The following is a 20,301-nucleotide window of genomic DNA, read 5'->3' on the forward strand; positions in this document are numbered from 1 at the left end:
TAGCAAAAGAAACTGTAAGAACTTCATAAACACATAGAAACTGAACAACACACTTCTCAGTAACCAATGGGTCACAGAGTAAATTAAAGAAGAAATCAGAGACTTCCTACAATTAAAAGACAATGACAATACAATATATTGGAATCTGTGGGAAACAATGAAAGCAGTCTTATGAGGGAAATTCATAGCACTAAATACTCATATTAGGAAAACAGAGCAAGCCCAATTAAACTACCTGATGCTGAACCTCAAGCTTCTAGAAAAAGAAGATCAGGACAAACCCAAAGCTCATACAAGGAAGGAAATTAGAGCAGAAATCAATGCAATAGAGACTAAGAGAATGATACAAAAAATCAATGAAGTCAAGAGTTGGTTCTTCAAAAGAATAAGCAAAATTGACAAACCCTTAGTAAACCTTATCAGGAAAAGGAAAGAAAAGGCCAAAATCCATGCAATTAGGAATGAAAAGGATGAAATTACAACAGACCCAGCAGAAATCCAGAGGATCATCAATACCTACTTTGAGAACCTTTATGCCAATAAGATGGAAAGCACAGAAGAAATGGACAGATTCCTGGACAAGTATGAATTACCAAGGATACATGAATGAAGAAGACCTAAAAATTTTAAACAACCCAGTATCAATCAAAGAAATTGATAACATAATTAAAAATTTACCAACTAAGAAAAGCCCGGGACATGATGGCTTCACTGCTGAATTCTACAAGACATTTAGAGAGGAACTACTGCCACTACTGTTTACACTCTTCAGTGAAATTGAAAGGGAAGCAATACTCCCAAATTCATTCCTGGAAGCAAGCATCACCTTGATCCCCAAAGCAGAGAAAGACCCAACCGAAAAAGAGAACTAGAGGCCAATCTCACTAATGAACATAGATGCAAAAATCCTTAATAAGACACTGGCAAATAGAATGCAGAAGTTCATCAAGAAGATCATACACCCTGATCAAGTGGGATTCATCCCAGTGATGCAGGGATGGTTCAACATATGCAAATCAATCAATGTAATACATAGAGCCAAGGACAAAAATCATATGATCATCTCAATAGATGCAGAAAAAGCATTTGACAAAATTCAACACACATTTATGATAAAAACCCTACAAAAAAATGGAATAGATGGTCTCTACCTCAATCTGATAGAAGCCATCTATGAAAAACCAACAGCCAATATCCTACTAAATGGTCAAAAACTGAAATCCTTCACACTAAAAGCAGGGACAAGACAAAGATATCCACTATCACCACTCCTGTTCAATACAGTTTTGGAAACATTAGCCAAGGCAATTAGACAACAGAAAGAAATAAAAGGAATAAAGATAGGAAATGAAGAAGTCAAATTGTCATTATTTGCAGATGACATGATACTCTATATAGAAGACCCCAAGAACTCCACCAAAAGTCTGCTAGGCTTAATAACCAAATTCAGTAGAGTAGCTGGATGCAAGGTCAACACACAAAAATCAATAGCTTTCCTCTACACGAACAACAGATTCACTGAGAGAGAAATAGGGCAAACAATTCCTTTCATAAAAGCATCCAAAAACTGAAATACCTAGGAATCATCCTAACGAAAGAAATCAAAGACCTCTTCTCTGAAAACTATGGCACTCTGAAAAGAGAGATTGAAGATGATATCAGAAAATGGACATACACCCCCTGCTCCTGGGTAGGAAGGATTAATATAGTGAAAATGGCCATACTTCCAAAACTTCTGAATAGATTCAATACAATTTCAATTGAGATCTCAGCAGCATACTTCACGGACCTTGAGAAAACAATCCAAAAATTCATTTGGAACACAAAGAGACCTAAAATAGCAAAAGCAATTCTAGGTGACAAAGGCATGGCATGGGTATCACAACCCCACCTTGGAACTATACTACAAAGCTACTGTGATAAAAATAGCATGGTACTTGCAAAGAAATAGACCTAAGGATCAGTGGAATAGATTAGAAGATGCAGAAACAACTCCAGACACACTCAGCTATCTCATCTTTGATAAAGGAGACAAACACCCTCATTGGAGGAAAAATAGCCTCTTTAAAAAATGGTGCTGAAAAAATTGGGTTTCAACTTGCCAAAGATTAAAACTAGTCCTGTATCTCTCACCATGCACTAAACTAAAATCGAAATGGATTAAAGATCTAAATATTAAAACAGAAACGCTGAACCGGCTGGAACAGAGGTTAGGTAGAACTCTTGAAGACATTGGTGTAGGAAAAGATTTTATGAACAAAACCTCAGTTGCCCATGAACTAGCACAAACAATCAACAAGTGGGATCTCTTCTTACTAAAAAGCTTCTGCACTGCAGGAGAAACCACCAATAGTGTGAAGAGACAACCCACAGAGTGGGAAAAAAATTTCACTTGCTGTCCATCAGACAAAGGTCTACTATCTCGAATCTATAAAGAACTTAAAAAAATCAGACCTCCCAAATTTAAAGACCCAATCCAAAAATGGGCATCTGAAATGAAATGACATTTCTCACACAAAGAAGTAGAAATAGCAAATAAACATGTGAAAAAAATGTTCAACATCACTGGTCATTAGAGAGATGCAAATGAAAACAAAGCTGAGATTCCACCTCCCTCCAGAAAGAATGGCAGCTATCATGAAATCAACCAATAACAAATGCTGGTGGGGCTGTGGGGAAAGAGGAGCACTGCTCCACTGTTGATGGGAGTGTAGACTGGTGCAACTACTGTGGAAATCAGTATGGAGATACTTCAAAGAACTAGGACTGGAAGTCCCATTTGACCCAGCTATTCCCTTGCTAGGTATATTAAAAGAATCATACCACAGTGATATATGTGCACCCATGTTTATAGCAGCACAGTTTTTAATAGCTAAAACTTGGAAATAGCCCAAATGCCCATCAACTGGAGACGGGATGAAGAAAATATGGGGTTTTTTTTTAAATAAAATGGAGTACTACTCAGCCCTAAAAAACAAGAAATTAGAGATATTTTTAGCTAAATGGATGCACATTGAGGTGATACTCTTAAGTGAAATAAATAGGACACATGTGTAAATACTGAAGTTTCTGAATAGTGTGAGAAACTCAAAGTGTAAATAAGGACTAAAAGGTGTAATAGATAATGTGAAATAGAAAGAAAAGGTGCAAAGGGGAAGGGGAAGTGGAAGTGGGAGGGGTAAGGGAAAGGAAAGAAAGGAATGAAATTAATATGAGAAAATTAAAAAATGGAAGCAAAGTCTTTGTAAATACGGAGGGATGGAGGTTTTGAAGGGAGAGCAGGGGAAGGGGGAAAAAAATAAGAACCAAGAGACATTATGTAAATGTGCAAATTTCCAATGATGAATGTCATTATATTGTATACCTAAAATGTACCAATAAAATTAAATTTAAAAAAAGATGCCGGGACATTAGAAGAGTTCTTGGTATTTGATTAGTATCAAATAAATTTTGAATTCAGACATTATGAACAAGTTTGATTCAGTGTTTTCATTTTAAATATGTGTGCTTTTTAGTGTCTCTACTGATGTAACTATACCATTCATGACACAAACAAACTTCCATTGTTACGAGGCATCAGTGAAAATTGAATTATTTTCTTAATGTTACATGTTTGTTGACTATCTCCCTGTTTTTATACTTGTTTCTCCCTCAATGCCTGGTGCTGAGCAATATGAAATATATTCATAAATGCTGTGTGTATTTCCTGCATCTTTGTGTCATGACACCCACTGATTTGGCCCAGGTCAGAATCCACAGTAAGAATATTCCTAAAGGCTTTTATTACACAAGGATGAGTCACCAAAACATACAAAATTGTGACTGCAAAACATACTTCACTAATCTCAAACTCAAATTGTTCAGCGTGACTTAGTTGCATTCTCCAATTTCTGACCTTCTAAAGTAACCTGATTTATCTTCACAGAAAATCAAGCTCTAATGGTAATTACTACTTATCACATGGAGATCCTGTATACATGTTGTATTATGAAGTCACTATGTAATCTACTTAACATGTACCCATTACTCTTATTCCTTTTACCTCCATCCGTTCTAGCATCACTACCAAAGTCATTCAAATAATACATTACCTACATTCATCTACCTTGTTAGATCTACAAGATTCATTATAGCTTGTAAAATCATTTATAATGTTTAGCTGATATTCAATGAAATTCTCACTTGAAACCCTTCTTGCTTTTACACAATTTCCTTGTGCAAAGCTACTGCTCCATTGTTGGCCTTTCATTAATTCTCCAATACTCTCTGTACTTCCCTGTACTTTTCCTCTGTAATTTCAGTCTTTGCTCAAGCACATGCTTCCCTTAAACTGCAAGTATGTTCAAGACCATCCTCAGACTGACCTGGTTGCTCGGTGATTTCTCCTTTCTCCAAACTCCTGTTGTTCTTATTATAATAGTCATTTGTTACTTAGCACAAATGTTGTTTGCTTATAGTCTTCAAAATATGGACTTTTTCTGTAATATAAATTTGTATCTCTTGAATCTTAAATTGTTTTTCTAATCTCATTCTCTACATATGCATGCTATCCACTTGTTGAAAATGTGACATGAACATTGACAATAAATAGAATATTTTGAGACACAATTTATCTATGACTAGTTAATTATTTGCTATTTGCATTAATAGAGGTCTGATACTATTTTATAGTTTTGTTATTAAGTAACAGTTTTTCATATATTTTCATGTATTCTAAGTATATTTTTAGTAAATTGTTATGTTTTTAAATTATTGAAGCATAAAAGGGAAACAAGAACACTCAATTGATATTTTAGCCATCTGTCTTTGAAATCAAATAGAAAGAACTAACGTCCACAAAACACATCTGAAAGATATTTGTTAAGATGCATTCAAGAGCATTGTTTCTACATCAATCAGAGTGGCAACTTACATTCAACAATTGCAAATAAGATTAAAATATGCATAATTTTAAATGGTCTGTAATTTTATATGTGTGTTTATACAGTAAAAACTTTAAGCAATATTTATGTATGGTTATAAAACAAGTGTGAAGCATACATTAAAGTGGACCTGCAAACATTTTTATTACATGAGTTATTGCACTTAAATTTATATACATTTAACAGATAAGTAGGAAACCATTTGAGAGGCAGAGTTAAAATTACAATTTGGGGAATTAAACCATTGGATTTGACACTTAACTCTAGCAATGTCTTCTGACCTTGAAGGAGTGTTTTAAGTGTTCTGTGACTCGGTTCATTTATTTTATATGCTTGAAATATTTTTGTTTCATTATGCTGTCACAAGTATTAAATAAATGTTTCTAGATCTGTGCCTGGTATTAACACTCGGTAATATTATTTTTGATGATATTATAGAATAGTCTCTGAGCATTATTTAAGTTAATACTCGTATTGGGTAAGAAACTGGTATTAAAGATCTAAATTAGAGGAAATATTTGGATTCATTATTTAGATAAAACTGCCAGGTGTGGTGGTGCATGTCTGTGATCCCAGCAGCAAGAGGCAGAGGCAAGAGCATTACCGTGAGTTCAAGGCCAGCCTGGGCTACTTAGTGAGATCAAGCCCGGCATGAACTACAGAGCAAGATCCTGTCTCAAGAAAAAAAGAGGTATTTAAATAAAACTAACAAAAAATAAAGAGGAAATTTAATGCACTACCTTGTCAACATATATGCTACAGGTGAAAGGAAAATTAACGTCAAAATGAAAGCTGAGATCGTATTTGCTCAATTTTTCACATGTGGCATTTTATTTCTTATTTTTCTCAGAATAAAAAACCAAATCTCATTCTTCAAAACTTACTAAGTTTTGAATGTGAAAGCCGAAAAAGGCATGAAGTAGAATGGGAAACAAAAGGATAAAGCAGGACATTGCATATGATAAAATGACCAAAAGAAAAAGATATCATAATTCTAACTAGGCATACAAAATACCTTTGTAATTTTAAAGATATAAAGAAAGATAGACAGAATTAAAGAGAAATAGACAAGTCCAAAAGCATATTGGGAGAATTGATATGCTCTTTTAGTACCTAATAGAATAATCAGACAAAACCATAATAAAAATATGGATTATTTGAATAAAGGAATTACAAACTTTACCTACTGATAGGGAAGAATATTGACTACATCATGAGCCATAAATACTTATCAAATTTTGAATACTGTGATTATTTAGAGCATGCCTTCTGTTCACAACAAAATTAAACAATAAATTTAAAAAATAACTGGAAACTCAGTACCCAGAAGTGGACACTTTAGAAGAAATTAAAGGGGAAAAAAGGGACTGTAGCTATTGTGATGTGACAAGCTTAGGGATACAATAGACTCACAGGTCTCTAGCTTCCTGATTTATGACAAAAGTGACAATATAGGAGGACAGTAGAAAAGAATAATACTTTCAGAAAATAGTCCTAGAAAAATTAGAAGTTCACATTTTAAAAAATGTGCCTGGAGATCTTTATTATACTATATACAAGGGTCAATTACAGGTATACTGGAGGTCTTCAATGTGAAACAAAAAATCGTGCTTTTAGAGAACAAGCATAGTGACCTGGGGATAGGTAAAGGCTTCCTTAAGGAGCATACAAAATATGCTAATTATAGAAGAAAAAAATAAAAGTTTACATTGTCTTAGTTAATTTTGTTTATTGAAATCTATGTGTCTTAGTTGCTTTTTTTGTTGCTGAGACAAAATACCCAACACCCAAAGTTAGAGGAGAAAAGATTTATTGTAGTTCTCAGTTTGTAGAGGTTTCAGTTCAGAGCTGGCTTACTTCAAAGCAGGTGGCATGGCGGAGGGGCATCACAGAGAATAAACAGTTCATGGTAGGCAGAAGTTAGTGAGGCAACAAGCAACAAGCCTCTTTCTGTCTCTTACATCTTATCCAGACTACCCACCCTTGACTAGCACTCACACCTTAAATCCACATCCTTGATCCCAGCATCACACACCCTAGATCCACCCACCTCTAAAAATTTCCACCTATGACTGCATGAGGCTTAGGGGAGACATCTAGATACAAGTCATAACACCAGTAACACCGAGTAAAAGTATTTATGCTACATATGCCCAGAATGTTCTCTTCTCTAGAATATTTAAAGAATTCCTACAATGGGATAAGTAAAAGACAACACAATAGAAAATTTATGCAAAAGATCTGAATAGTGGTCCACCAAAGACTTTTGATGACTAATTAGGATATGAAAGTTATCCAGAATTGCAAGGACTAACATAACCAAGTGTTGTTGAGTATGTGAAGCTACTTGAGTGCTGCTGCTGCTGGATATATCAAATGCAGAAAACTGTCTGTTGCTATCTATTACACCTAAGCAAAAATGTTCCCCTAATATTTCACTCCTAGGTATCTTAGTCACCAGAAACGTGTACACATATATACCAAAACTCACATAATTCAATGTTCACAGAAACACTATTTGTATTAGCTCTAAACTGTAATTAACCAAATATCTGTAAACAGCACACATATAAATTAAAATGTGGTATATTCAAACATGGAATATTACATAAATTTAAGAATTAGCAATCTTTAACTACATCCAACAAAATGATTATCCTAAACATAATTTTTACTGAAAGACTATAAACAGAAGAATAAATAATTTGTTTTCCACTTACACAAAGTACTCCAAAGCCCAAGTTCTTAGACATGGGGATAGCAGTCACCCTGCGTGGGTGAGGGAGGAAGGGGGGACCAGACTAAAAGACACTACTACTAAAGTTTTCTTGGAGACAGAGATCTTCAGGGATTTGACCCGGATGTTGGTTGCATAATTGTCTTAACTTGAGTATTCAGCAAATCACTTGTTTATTTTCTTTCTATGCATATTGTACCTCAATACAAAGTTTAAGAAATCAGCATTTCATTTTTGAGCCAGTTGCTTTACACACATACATAAACAATTTTTAGAAGGCTAATTTCATGACTTTCCAGAAAATCAAGGTCCCTAATCAGTCAGCAATGGGTACGTTCTTGGCAAAATTTGTTCATGTCGTCTGGGTGTTGGTTGTGGAAACATTGCTCAAGCTCAAGTTCTGTAAATGATTTTTAAAGAACTTTCCTTATTTTCTGTTCTGTGGTTGACACAAAATAGGACTGAATAGTTTGAGTAATTGGAGGGTTTATGAAATCCAAAGTCTATCACCAGCTGCTCCTCCCCACATTCCACAAAATTTGAGCTTGTTCCAAAGGGGAACATGCCAGGGTTTACAAGAACAAATCAAAGAGCAGGGCACAGTATTAACATTCAGTGGGAGTGCAGTAGGAATCCGGATCAAATCTGGCACTTCTGGGGATCCTGGTTTGTTCTTTCTGTTTATTTTGCAAAAGTTTCTAATGGGAGGAGCATCTGGTAATCCCTTATTTCCCAAGTTGTGTTTCAACTTCCTTTAGAAGCAAATATTTTCCTGCAGTAATCATAAGTTTTAGCAGGGAAGAACTGGACAGTGAGAGCTCTTTTGAAAATACATTTATGCCTAAAAGATCTAAAACATGAGGCTACCAGCAACGATTATTTGGTTTACAATATGGACTGTTTGTGTGGCAGAAGGTAAGAAGAGTAAATGAGAAAAACTCCTTTTCCCCCATAACAATATTAAGAAATATTTGCTGATGATGTTTTTCACAGTGATTTTTGTCTAAAAATGTGATTTAATTAATAGCCTAAGTAGCTTAGTATTTGAGCAATTTTTCACATTTGTAAGCTTAAAAATATAATTGGCCTATTTGAGTGGAATATCTGATTACTCATCATAATTTTACTTAATGTAACATTTAGAAAATGTTTTAATAATGTTTCTAAAAACTAAAATAATGTTTCTGAAAACTAAAATCATTTTCCTTGTCCTCATCATAAAATACAAACTTTTTTGCTTAGTAGTTTCCCCAAAATGTTGTATGTGAAAGTATTAAGAACTATGTGAATATATATATAGTAAATAAAAGCTTTTAAATCATATGATTGAATTTATATCAGCTATAACTTTAACTCTTCCTAAGATAATTTGTGACTTATAACTTTATTAACATGGTCTTATAAGTATTATACACAAGAATTACTTGTATGTTAAAATAGAAAGATTATACAAATTTGAAACACAATTGAATATACAGTATTTGTAGCATCTAACTTTTTCTATTTGTTTCTTTTTTTCTTGTGGATATATACAAGGTATAGTCTCTCAGGTTAGTCTTTTGGATCAGTAAATGTGAGTGTTAGAGGTTTTCTTTGGTACCAGTAAAACACATTCTGAATTTATAATTAACTTTAATTCTATCAATATTTCTCAATAACTTAAAAGTTATCACCAGAAGGAGTTGGTTATCTTAGCTCATGATAGGCAATTAGTCATGTAATTGATCAAAACTTTTATTCCTACTGAGTAGTATGTCATTTGTAAGTTCCCAAAAGTTTTTAATAAACCAATTTTTATTATTTGTTCAGTCGCTCATTGACTCATTAATTCATTTTGGTACTGGGGATTGAAGCAAGGAAGAGTTGAAATACATCCCTGCCCTTTTTCATATCTGAGACTGTGTGTTGCTGAGTTGCCCAGGCTGGCCTCAGACTTGTGGTCCTCCTGCCTCAGCCTTCCAAATAGCTGGGATTATTGCCACCTTCTGCAAAAGCCAACACATTTTGTTTGGATAGGCCCTAAAGAATATTACCAAATATCAGAAAATCCCCATCATAGATGGTCTTCTAATCTAGAAAATAAAGACAAATGTGTCTTTTGGTTATATCCTTTTGTAATTAAAAAATTATTTATATTTGTTAAATATTTTGAAAGATTTTTTTTTCAGTTATATTTTCTAATATTTTATGGCTTGATTTTTACCATATAAACCCAATATCCAGCCACTTTTAAAACCAGGTTGATAACAAATTAATTGCACACATAAATGTAACTACTATTAAAAATGAAATACCGTATTGGAAAAGAGTTCAAAAACAATCTTAATATTACCAATCAGAGAAAACATTTTTTCTTTTTCCTTAAATAAAAGTTTAATCTTTTCTTACTTTAAAGGAATTCTCTTACCGTTTTACTATTTATACACCAATTGTTGAACTTTCATGCAGATATTTATCATGTAAGGAACATTTTTTATAGCTAAATTTTCAAAATCAAGAATTGATGCCAATTGAAACCAAACTGTTGAGTAATTACAAAGTGGAATCTGAAATATTAAATAAAATCCTATGCAGTATATGTGATAATTAAATAATAGTGATTTGAACTGCTTGTTTATATAATTGATTCCAGCTGGCTTGTTTCACTTGCATTTTATTTTTTATTAGTATGGGTTTAAAAGTGATATCACTTTCTGTTGGTGAATTGAGCAATAGTGCTATACATATTACAGGGAAATGACTATATAACTGGCTCTTTCCCCTAACAGATTAAATGCAATTTTAGCATTTAAAATTTTTCTTAGTTTCATAATGTTCATAAAAACAAATTTAATACACAAATCAGTAGAGAAAAAATTCATGAGATTTCCTTTTTTATTCCTTATTTTCAGATAGCCTCTGAAACAAAACTAGTTTAAAATGCCAACAATTCCATCAGTCTATGATGCCTAACAGAAATTTACTCATCAGAATAGCCTTGCTCCCTGAAAATATAGACATATACTCTAATATTTGCTTCTGTTACTTCTCACATTAAACAGTGAGTACTAAATTGAGAAATTGAGAAAAAATGGTTTTGAACACTATCACTATTTGCTTTATTTAACTATGCACAAAATTTAAGCATTTCCAAACTTTTTTCTGCACTGTTAGGAACGAACAGTCTTCAAAAAATAATATTATTGCTAAAAAATAACAACAATCAACAGGAAAACTTATAAGCCCAGCTTTTTCTTTGTTTTCCCATTTTAACATATTGAGACCATGTAGCAGCTTTTGAAAGCATTGCATTGTCTGCATTCAGGTTCCTAATTGTATAGGAACATTAGTTGCTTGCTCTTGGGAAAATATCTTGACTCTGGGAGTAACAACAGGCTGCCAAGAACTGGGTCAGGTTTATAGGACAAAATTTCAAACTTTATATTTTCAGTTTTTTATGACCAAGTAGAACTTTCAGATTTGGGGCCTAACAATTAAATACTGTGTGAAATTAGGCTACAGCCTGGAAATTCAAGGATAATTAAAGTGAAAAATTAAAGATGTACTGAAATATGTCCAATATTAGCTATTTCTTTTGGGGGGCAATAGTTGTTTTCTAATCCTAGATGTTTAGATGCAGCCAAAAAGAGTTCTTTGAGGCCTGCCAAAACATTATAGATCAAAGATTGAGGGATTCCATGTCAGAGAAAGGAGAATTCCAATCAGAGAAAGGAGAATTTATTTTTTTATATATTATATGCAAGTACAAGATGATTTCAAATTTGTGCTAACTCTAAAATAGAAAAAATAAGTATTATATTTTGAAACTAAGTATAAATCAGTAAAATTTTCTTTATAAAACACATTAACAGTATTACTCTTCAATAATGGTTATTATCCTAAATTTTATATTTAATTTCAGTGCAATAAATAAAATCTTCCTCTCTTGCCTCTCTTCAGAGCTAGTGCTGTGAATATTTATCTCTATGGTGAGATTTAGAGCTATGCAGTATCCCAGTTGCCTTCAATATCTTCTCTCCTCCTAAAATACTTTTCATGTTGATATTACCACAAATTCAACCAACCCATACTTTGCATGGGATGACAAATACTCTCAATAAATATTTGAAGCTACCTAAATTTAGCATTATTCTACATAGTATACTGTGAATTATTATAATCTCAGACCTTCCCTGCAACAAGTTTAGTGGTGAGGGTAGAAATGATGATGAGGGTAAGGATAGCGCGAATTAATTCTGGAAGATGAGGTATTTATTCCTGGATAGAGTAGACCTGGTGGATGAAATGCTACAGTGAAAGACAAGGGGTAGAGAAATTGCCTGCAGGAATGTTCTGAGAGTGAGTCGGGCTAAGGCAAGCCTTGCTTACTGTAACTTTAAGTTTACCAAGGCAATGGATATGCTACTCTGAAGCCTGCTTATAAATATAGAATATTTTAAGTACTAAAAACTAGAATTATTCTAAGGTAAATTCCCACATGAAAGTTTGAAATAAGGTTAGCAAGTAATCTTTATTTTTGGCATCTGGTTGTTAAGGTCTGATTCCCAGTCGACATTGATCTGTTTTTATTGGCTCCGCCTCTGATCATTGTGCAGTCTCTGCAACTTTTCGTTCTTTCCCGCAATGCCTCCTCCACCTGGGCACCCATGCCATCCTTTGAGATTCCGCCAACCAAGCTATCCCATGTTTAGTTACCCAGTGTTTACCTCACCCATTTCTTCACTTTAATAAGTTTCAGGGCACAGTGCATGAAAATGGCATGAGGTAACTGGAAAAAATAAGCTTAAAACTTTTAGCTTAAAACCATAAGGAAACAGTATAAAATGGCTCCGAGAAAGTTAAATAACAGAACAGAAAAAAAAAAAGAGAGAGATAATAAAATGAAAAGAACATAAAGATTTGCCAAAGCATTTTTATTTGTTTTGACATTTTAACTTAGAAAGCCAAGTTTCTCATAAACCTTGTTAACTGGAAATGTAATAGATAGAAAAGTGATTATGGTAATGTTCCTTTGAAGGATGCTGAAAGTGTATTTTTTGGACCTACTTTAAAAGGTATAACATAAATTCAAACTTGGGACACATGAACCAGCTGTACAATGGAATTATAGAAATTAGGGTTTCTAAGTTCATGCAATAGAGCTTTCAAGTGCACCAAGCAGTTGTTCTCTTGTTTTCTTTTGTGTTTTTACCACAGTGTACTAATGCCTGTCCATTTTGGCCGTAATCTACATGTATAATGAAAAGCTCTCCCTTCCTTCCTTCCTTCCTTCTTTCCTTTCTTCTTTCTTCTTTCTTTCCTTTCTTCCTTCCTTTCTTCTTTCCTTTCTTTCTTCCATTCATTCAGTGACCACTCATTGATTTCTAAGTGTTCAAGAGCACTATTCAAAAGGCCACATAGTGAAAAAGACAAAAGGAGTGAATGTCATACTTTAGCTTATTAATGTGTTGTATTTTACCATATTAACTTGTTACTGAGGTAAAGAAATGATACAGTACTATAGAATAATTCAAATAAAGCAGGACACTGAAATTGGATGAATGGATAAGTTAGGATGGGGTTAAGAAGTTGCTTTGTAAAAGGTGGAATAAAGAGAAATAGGTCAATATTGAGATGATATCTTGGATAAGTTTGGAAGATGAATACAAGTTAGCCAAATGAGGAGAACAAAGAGGATGCCTCCCTTGGGAGGATGCATCCTCCCAAAGAAGGATATTAAGGTAGGATAGAAGAAATAAAGAGAGGTAGAAAGGACACAAGGAACATTGTAATTTTAAAACTGTACTGTAGCTAAGAGTGGTGGTGTAGGCCTGTAATCTCAACATTTGGAAGGCTGAGGCAGAAGGATCATTGGAAGTTCAAGACCACATAGTGAGTTCAAGACCAGCTTGGACTGTGTAGCTAGATCCTGCCTCAAAAAACCAAAAATAGCAATAAAAATAAAATAAAATTGTACTTTAAAGAATACTGCAATTTTAGGACACAGTTGCCCAAGGTTATCCATATCCGTACTCCATATTTTTTTCTCAGGAAGTTTGTTTTTTCTTTGAAGTCCATCAAACCCAAAAGGTCTTAAAAATACTGTGAATCCATATATTAGTAAACCTACCTTAAGATAGGGGAACAAATTTAAAGATTTTACAGAATGTGTTTGGGAAAAACAGAGCATTCATTCTTAAAAATATAATAGATTGCGCCTGCCTATTTCACCTCTAAATTAAGCCTAAGCTTTCCATAGATTCATAAATTCCACAGATTTTCAACCTCCAAACTATATACAAATTCCCAGCTCCATACTACAGTGCATCTCTCTTCAGGTCTGGCATTGTATTTTCTTTTTGTGTGCACTGTAATTCTGCCTAATAAAACCTTTCTAGGCCTCCCAAACAGGCCCCCTCCCTCAACACACCCAGAATCAAGGGAAACATGAAGTTTATGTGCAGAGAACTAAAAGCAGTTCTGTAAAAAGGGGGGCCTTGTCATCTCCATATTTCTAATTCTACCATCAATTTAATTTCCCTAAGTACTAAAGCTAAAATTCTGTACAGCATGTGCTGTTTTTCTTTCCTTTCTCTTACAATATTTCTCTCTGAGATCCCGCTGATCATTACTCAGATGCTAAATCACTCCTGCTGCAGAACTTTAGGGCCTCGTTTTCGTGTCACCCTGTGGCTCAGCAGCTTTAGGGGGGAGCCAGTCAAGCCTGATAAAACTCATTCTATACATGCTAACAATTTATTTTAAGAAGCTAAATTGTGAGTGGAACAGTAATTGGCATTAGGAAAGAGCTATTCAAACACTGCACATTTCAAAATAATTGATGTCAGAGGAATTTAAAGCTGTGTCCTGATAGTAACTTGTTTCAATCCTAATTATGTCACACCTGCTGTTCTACGCAATTTCCTGTGATTGTTACCGATTCTCTCATTTGTGCTTTATGATCCTGGAGTGATTGTCATGATCTTCCTTACTAAGAATTCTTACTTAGGAATTCTTAAAAGAAATTGTGCGATCATCTCTTTAAATTTTAAAAATATATTCTTTTTTTTGCAAATGATTATTAAGTGCAACATAACCATTTTTTCCTAGACCTTATTTTCTTAAAAATTTCTTTATTGCAACTGAAACCTTCTTTACAGAGCTTTTCTTTTCCAAAGCACTTACTCTAATGTTACTTAAAAACAACATGAATATATTTATTTTTAAAAGTGAATTGAAAGATATCATATGCACAGATATAAATAATGTTCATATATATGAGTGAGAAGATAGGAAAGAAATTTCATGCAAAATATTTATTTTTGCTATTTCCATTTTGTTCATCTGCTTTATTTTTTTCTTAAATTAATGTTGGCTTAAAATATACTCTACTAGCTACTAAGTTAAGAAGCAGGTATTAAGAAAATACCTCCTACTTTTTTTCCCAAAATAATTTTAGAAAAATTAAATATTGAACAGAGACCATCTTTAGTTTGCTCAAGCAATCTCCTACAAATTTGACTGAAGTTTTCTCAAATATATAAATATTCATGGTTTATTTCATTTGAATAACACTTCAAATAACTGCTTTGAAATATATTTACATGAAAATAATTAGCTCTTTTTGTATGTCAATAATACCTCTTTAAAATCCGAAAGTGAAAATAATTGGTAAATGATTATTTTTAAAATATCATATATATTTGTCTTTAGCTGTGACCAAATTTATACAACTACTGCATTTCCCTGAGGTTAACATAAAAAGATTCCTTTTCTTGTCCAATAGCCAAACTCATTCATTATCCTTACTGTTGGACTCAAAATAATTTTAAATTAGAAAATAAAATTAAACAAATAAAAAGTTCACCAAAGTAGTATTTGCCAAACAAAATTAATTAGCAATTAAATGACTGTAAACATATAAGATAAAATATTCATTGTTTAAATCCAAATTAATTCTTGGATATCAGAAAGCTGAATCCTCTCACTAACTTGTAACTGGAAACAGGAGATATCCATTTTTTAAAGCATCTTTTAAAATAAAGCATACCTCAAAAATATTTTTGTACTTTTGAAAATATTTTATGGTACTTATTTGATACACTGTCCTATTTTGTTGAGAACTATCAATTTAATTCAATGTTGTGACAATTTGACTACTTGGACCAAAATAAGTTTTACCGTCTAATTATAAAACTGATTTAACTGAGCCTGAACACTTAGTAGTTTGTCAAGTCAGGCATGTAAACAGTGTGTCATAAGACATGCTTGATTATTGTTATAACTCAGTATAGTAAATAATTACATATTTTTGCTATGAGTTGATAATAATATATTAGTGGTTAGAACAAAAAAATAGACAAGAAGGTGAATTTGTAGGAGAAGACCTGCATATTAAAGTATTAATAAAAAGCAGCGATGACCTTCATTTGTACTATGGAAAATAGAAATGGCCTTCATTTTTAGGAAGCTTACATTTTGAAGAGAGGGGAATAAAAGCCTAGCATAGTAATAGTGATAAATTGTGTACAGTATTGTGAAGGAAATAAAGCAGAAGTTAAGGAAAATAGAGATGGGAACAGTAGGGTGTAGAGATGAGACAGCTGGTCTTGGGGACTTGGATAATAAATGGATCATTTTGAGTAAGTAACGTTTGAATAGAGGCCTGAGAGACACAACAAATCCAGGCATCAGAGTCTGCAGTAGAATGTTCCAGAAAGAGAAAATCTTAGGAACAAAAGACTCAACAAAAGTATAAATAAACCAGTCTGGTTTTGGCAGTGAGTGAAGGGACACAGGACAGAGTGAGATCAGATAGCATGGAAAGAACCAGATAGAGGGTTTGCTTCCAGGTCAAGGTAAGAAGTTAGGACTCCTTGGTAAAAACAAAATCCAAAAAATCGCAAAAATCACTTGTAGCTAATGGAAAATGGCCAAGCAGAACAGAAGAGCTGAGGACCAAAGGTGAGGTTGGTGAGCTCAGGGTCAAGGTGACAAGGATGATCTGCACTAAGGTTTGGGGGACAGCAACAGAAAGGTGGGGATAATGGAGGAGGGGTGATATAAACAGAATCAAAAGATGCTATTTGAAATTGCTGAAAAAAGTGCCAGAGCATTAAATATTATCTGAGGTCAGAAAGGTAACCAATATGAGAATTCTTTATATGATACAGTAAACATATATACACACATTGAATATCATGAGGAGCAGGTATTAAGAAACATATTCATGTCAATGATATCAGGATGTTGAAAGTATTAACTAAATTTGAAAACTGTATAAACATGTTATCTAGAAATACAATGATAAGCAGAGAAAAAGTATTTGTCTCTGAGAAGCCAGAGAGCGAATGGATGGATTACTCTTTTGGTACAGACATTATTTTACTGAGAATAATTTCAATCAAATAAATTGATAAAAAATTTGTATCACTTTTTGTTGTATCAGTTTAATGAAAGGAAATTTATCTAAATATTAAGGTCTTCAAAAATATTCCTCTAGTCACAACGTTGGATCTATATTTGAAATTTAACATTTTCCCAATAACAAAAACACCATGAAATAGATCTGAATTTTGAAAGTGAAAAACACACATTTCGGTCTGTAATTAAATGGAAATTTTCCATGTGAAAACATGGGCATGAAATTTGAAAACCAAAACAAATACATCAGACTTGATGGTGGTAGGGGTCAGGGCTGTCATTTTTGTGATAGGCTATTAGCACCATCTAGTGGAGACATTTTTGTTCACTTAAATTATGAAAATCAGTATTTCACAAGGTCATAACATAAATGTGCTAAAAATGTCCAGCATCTGCAAAGAAAAAAAGAAAAATCAGTACATGTGAAAATCCCTGCAATTATATTTTTTCATAAAATATACTTGAATGTAGTGTTTTTGTTATATAAAATGTTCTAAACCTTTTTTACATGGATGAACGATGAACTTTGGCTCTGTTGATTACATTTTTCCCCTTGCCTATCAAAAAAGAAACCCCAGAAGAGAAATCTAAACCATTATTTTAAAACCAACTAAGCCAAGGGGGGTTATTCATTAAAACACAGTGCACAACTCTTACCAAAATCCAGCCATACTGGCACCATCGTCTCATACTTCCTAGCTTCTAGAAATGGGACAAATACATTGAGCGCTTGAGCCACTGTGAAGCTTTTATTGGTGCAGCCCTAACTGGCCAAGATAGCAGTGCACATCTTCAACTTCCCATGCTTTGCTAAACTCTTTTCTGAGGCGTTGTTCAGATTCTCCTCCCCACCAGTGGTGAGATTTTCTTTTTATTATTTCATAGTCAGTTGCTTTTTATAGCTTTACTCATATGTATACTATTTCCTTTATTCTTCGTTTCTTATTTTATCCAAGATCCTATATCCAGAAGAGGTTTCCTTTTTGCATCATCTTAAACTCTATTTTTGTTGGTAAAAATATAGCAGTATAAATTTTACTTTATTTCGGTAGTATTTATATGGATAGTAATTTTCCATTGTTTTGCTTCTATTGGATATCATCTGTAAATAGTGATTAGTACTACTTTTAATTTTTTTTTTTTACTACTTTTAAATTTTACTTTGAAAACCATTGCTTTTTAACTGGACCATGCATCCATTTCAATATGATAAAATTACTGATCTGTTTGAGTTTAAATCTAGCATATAATTTAATACCTTTTTCTCTACTTGATTCTTGTTCATGATCTTGCAATCTTTTGAGTTGCTAATTTTTGTTATTTAAGTAGGCTGGAATTTTTATCTCAATTCTACTTCTGTAATTTGGTAGTTAATCTAGAAATTCAAACATGCTTAGGCCACTTGGTCTGCTAAAACAAAATACCATTAACTGGTCAGCTTATAAGCAACAGTCCTGGAGGCTGGGAGGTCCAAACTGAAGACACCAGACAGTTCAGTGAATAATACTGGCTGACTCTCTGGCTCATGGATGGCACTTTCTGTGTCCTTGCATGGTGGAAGGGATAAGAGAGCATCTTTTATGACCTAACCACTCACGAAAGACCCCGTCTCCTAATATCATCACCTTGGTGATTAGGTTTAAACATATACATTTGGGGAGGAGACAAACATTGAGACCAAAGCACTTGCCTTTTTAACATATCAATTTCTAATTTATCAGTCAGAATTCAACTGAGATTTCTAATCAGATCAGTGGTCGACTGATATATATTTACCTATCTTTCTATCTTAGAACAGATTTCTTCTGAATTTCCTAACACAATTGTAGGTGCTGCATTAACAATTTTGAAATGCATAGGCCAGGTGATTTGATCTGGCCTATCCAGATAATTTAAGATAATCACTTGGCTTAAACTCAAGTGACTGACTTCTATCTGGGAATGTGACTTTTCAGTAACATTTAGATTAGTGTTTGATTGAGGCCTAGCCACATTGATCTATCAAGAAATCTATCAGAGCTAGTTAATGTCTTTTCATTCTTCCAGACACTTTGAGGAACTTATAAGACATTAACTTAATTTATGGTTTTCACAATTTACACACAACTGTCGTACATTTTATGCATGTGTGTATACAAGTATGCATTTTAAGTGCATAAGGTTATATTTTTATTATTTTATAATCAGTGTTCATTTAGATTTACTTATACACTTACCAGTTTCTTTGTTCTTTTCTTCTTTTAGACCCTATATCCAGGATTGGTTTTCTCTTTTTTTTCTTAACATAAAACCATGGTGGCAAATTCTTTCAAACTTTATTAATCAAATCTTTATTCTTGAAAAAAGCTTTTATATAGAATGCTAGGTAGGTAATTATAGCAGTCTGCAAATTGAAGTGATCCCTTGATATTTTCTGCCTTGTTTCCACTGCTGAGAACTATCTGCTCTGTTTTTACTGTTCACTTTACAAATGAATCTGTCTTTTCTGACAACTTTAATATTTTACTATTTTCTTTGGTTTTCTGCACTTTCTTTATGCTACATCTAGGCGAATATTTTTATGCTAATTGGATTTTTTCAAAGTTACTTAATTTATTATTGTGCTCCATTAGTTTTCAAAATCTCTCCCAACATTGTTCTGCTCAGCTAGCCTCAGAGGCATAGTTTATCTTGTTTATTTTCCATTCATTTCTAGCTCCATCCTCCACTCTGTATTATTGTTTGGAATTTGTTCTGTAGTTCATGAGTTCTTTCTAAAACTCTGATAATCTACTGTAAATTGTTCAGTATAGTTAGAATGTTATTCTTTTCATTTTTTGAAATTGTATTTTTTCCTTTTAAAAGCTGCTGCTACAATGTTAAGGTTTCTTATTCACAGACAGTAATCTTTTTTCTTACATTTCAAAATCATAATTAGTATTGTTGAACATATTCTTTATATATCTATTCCAATATCATAGGTAGGGATAGTCTGTTCCTTATGGTGCCTGCATCTTTGGGTGTATTTTTTTATAGTGTCCATGGTATTTGTAGGAATAATTTGATGCTTCAGAATAATTCTCTTCCTCAAAATAAGATTACAATTTTTCTCTTTTAGGCAAATAAGAGCAATTAAATCTAAGACTTCTAAAGCCAAATTCAAGCCAAGTTCCTCTGATCATCCAAACAATTTAAAATTGGGTTGTAAACCTGTGTCACCCCACTCAGGGTCTTCACTTGTTGCATTAGCCTAAACAGGCT

General features: G+C 33.2%; 1 protein-coding gene across 1 annotated transcript in view; it reads left to right on the forward strand.

Annotated features, from left to right (window-relative positions):
• Positions 1-8,249: 8,249 nt before the first annotated feature.
• Positions 8,250-20,301, forward strand: part of LOC101715308 (complement factor H) — a 76,555-nt gene continuing 64,503 nt past the window's right edge. Inside the window, exon 1 of the mRNA XM_004860134.4 lies at positions 8,250-8,574. Within this exon, the coding sequence (XP_004860191.2) occupies positions 8,517-8,574 (58 nt within the window). The 5' untranslated portion in view covers positions 8,250-8,516. The remainder of the gene's footprint in view (positions 8,575-20,301) is intronic.

The sequence above is a fragment of the Heterocephalus glaber genome, unplaced genomic scaffold (genome assembly GCF_053883595.1).
Source record: "Heterocephalus glaber isolate CG9 unplaced genomic scaffold, H.glaber_assembly_v1.0 deba00001600, whole genome shotgun sequence".
NCBI lineage: Eukaryota > Metazoa > Chordata > Mammalia > Rodentia > Bathyergidae > Heterocephalus > Heterocephalus glaber.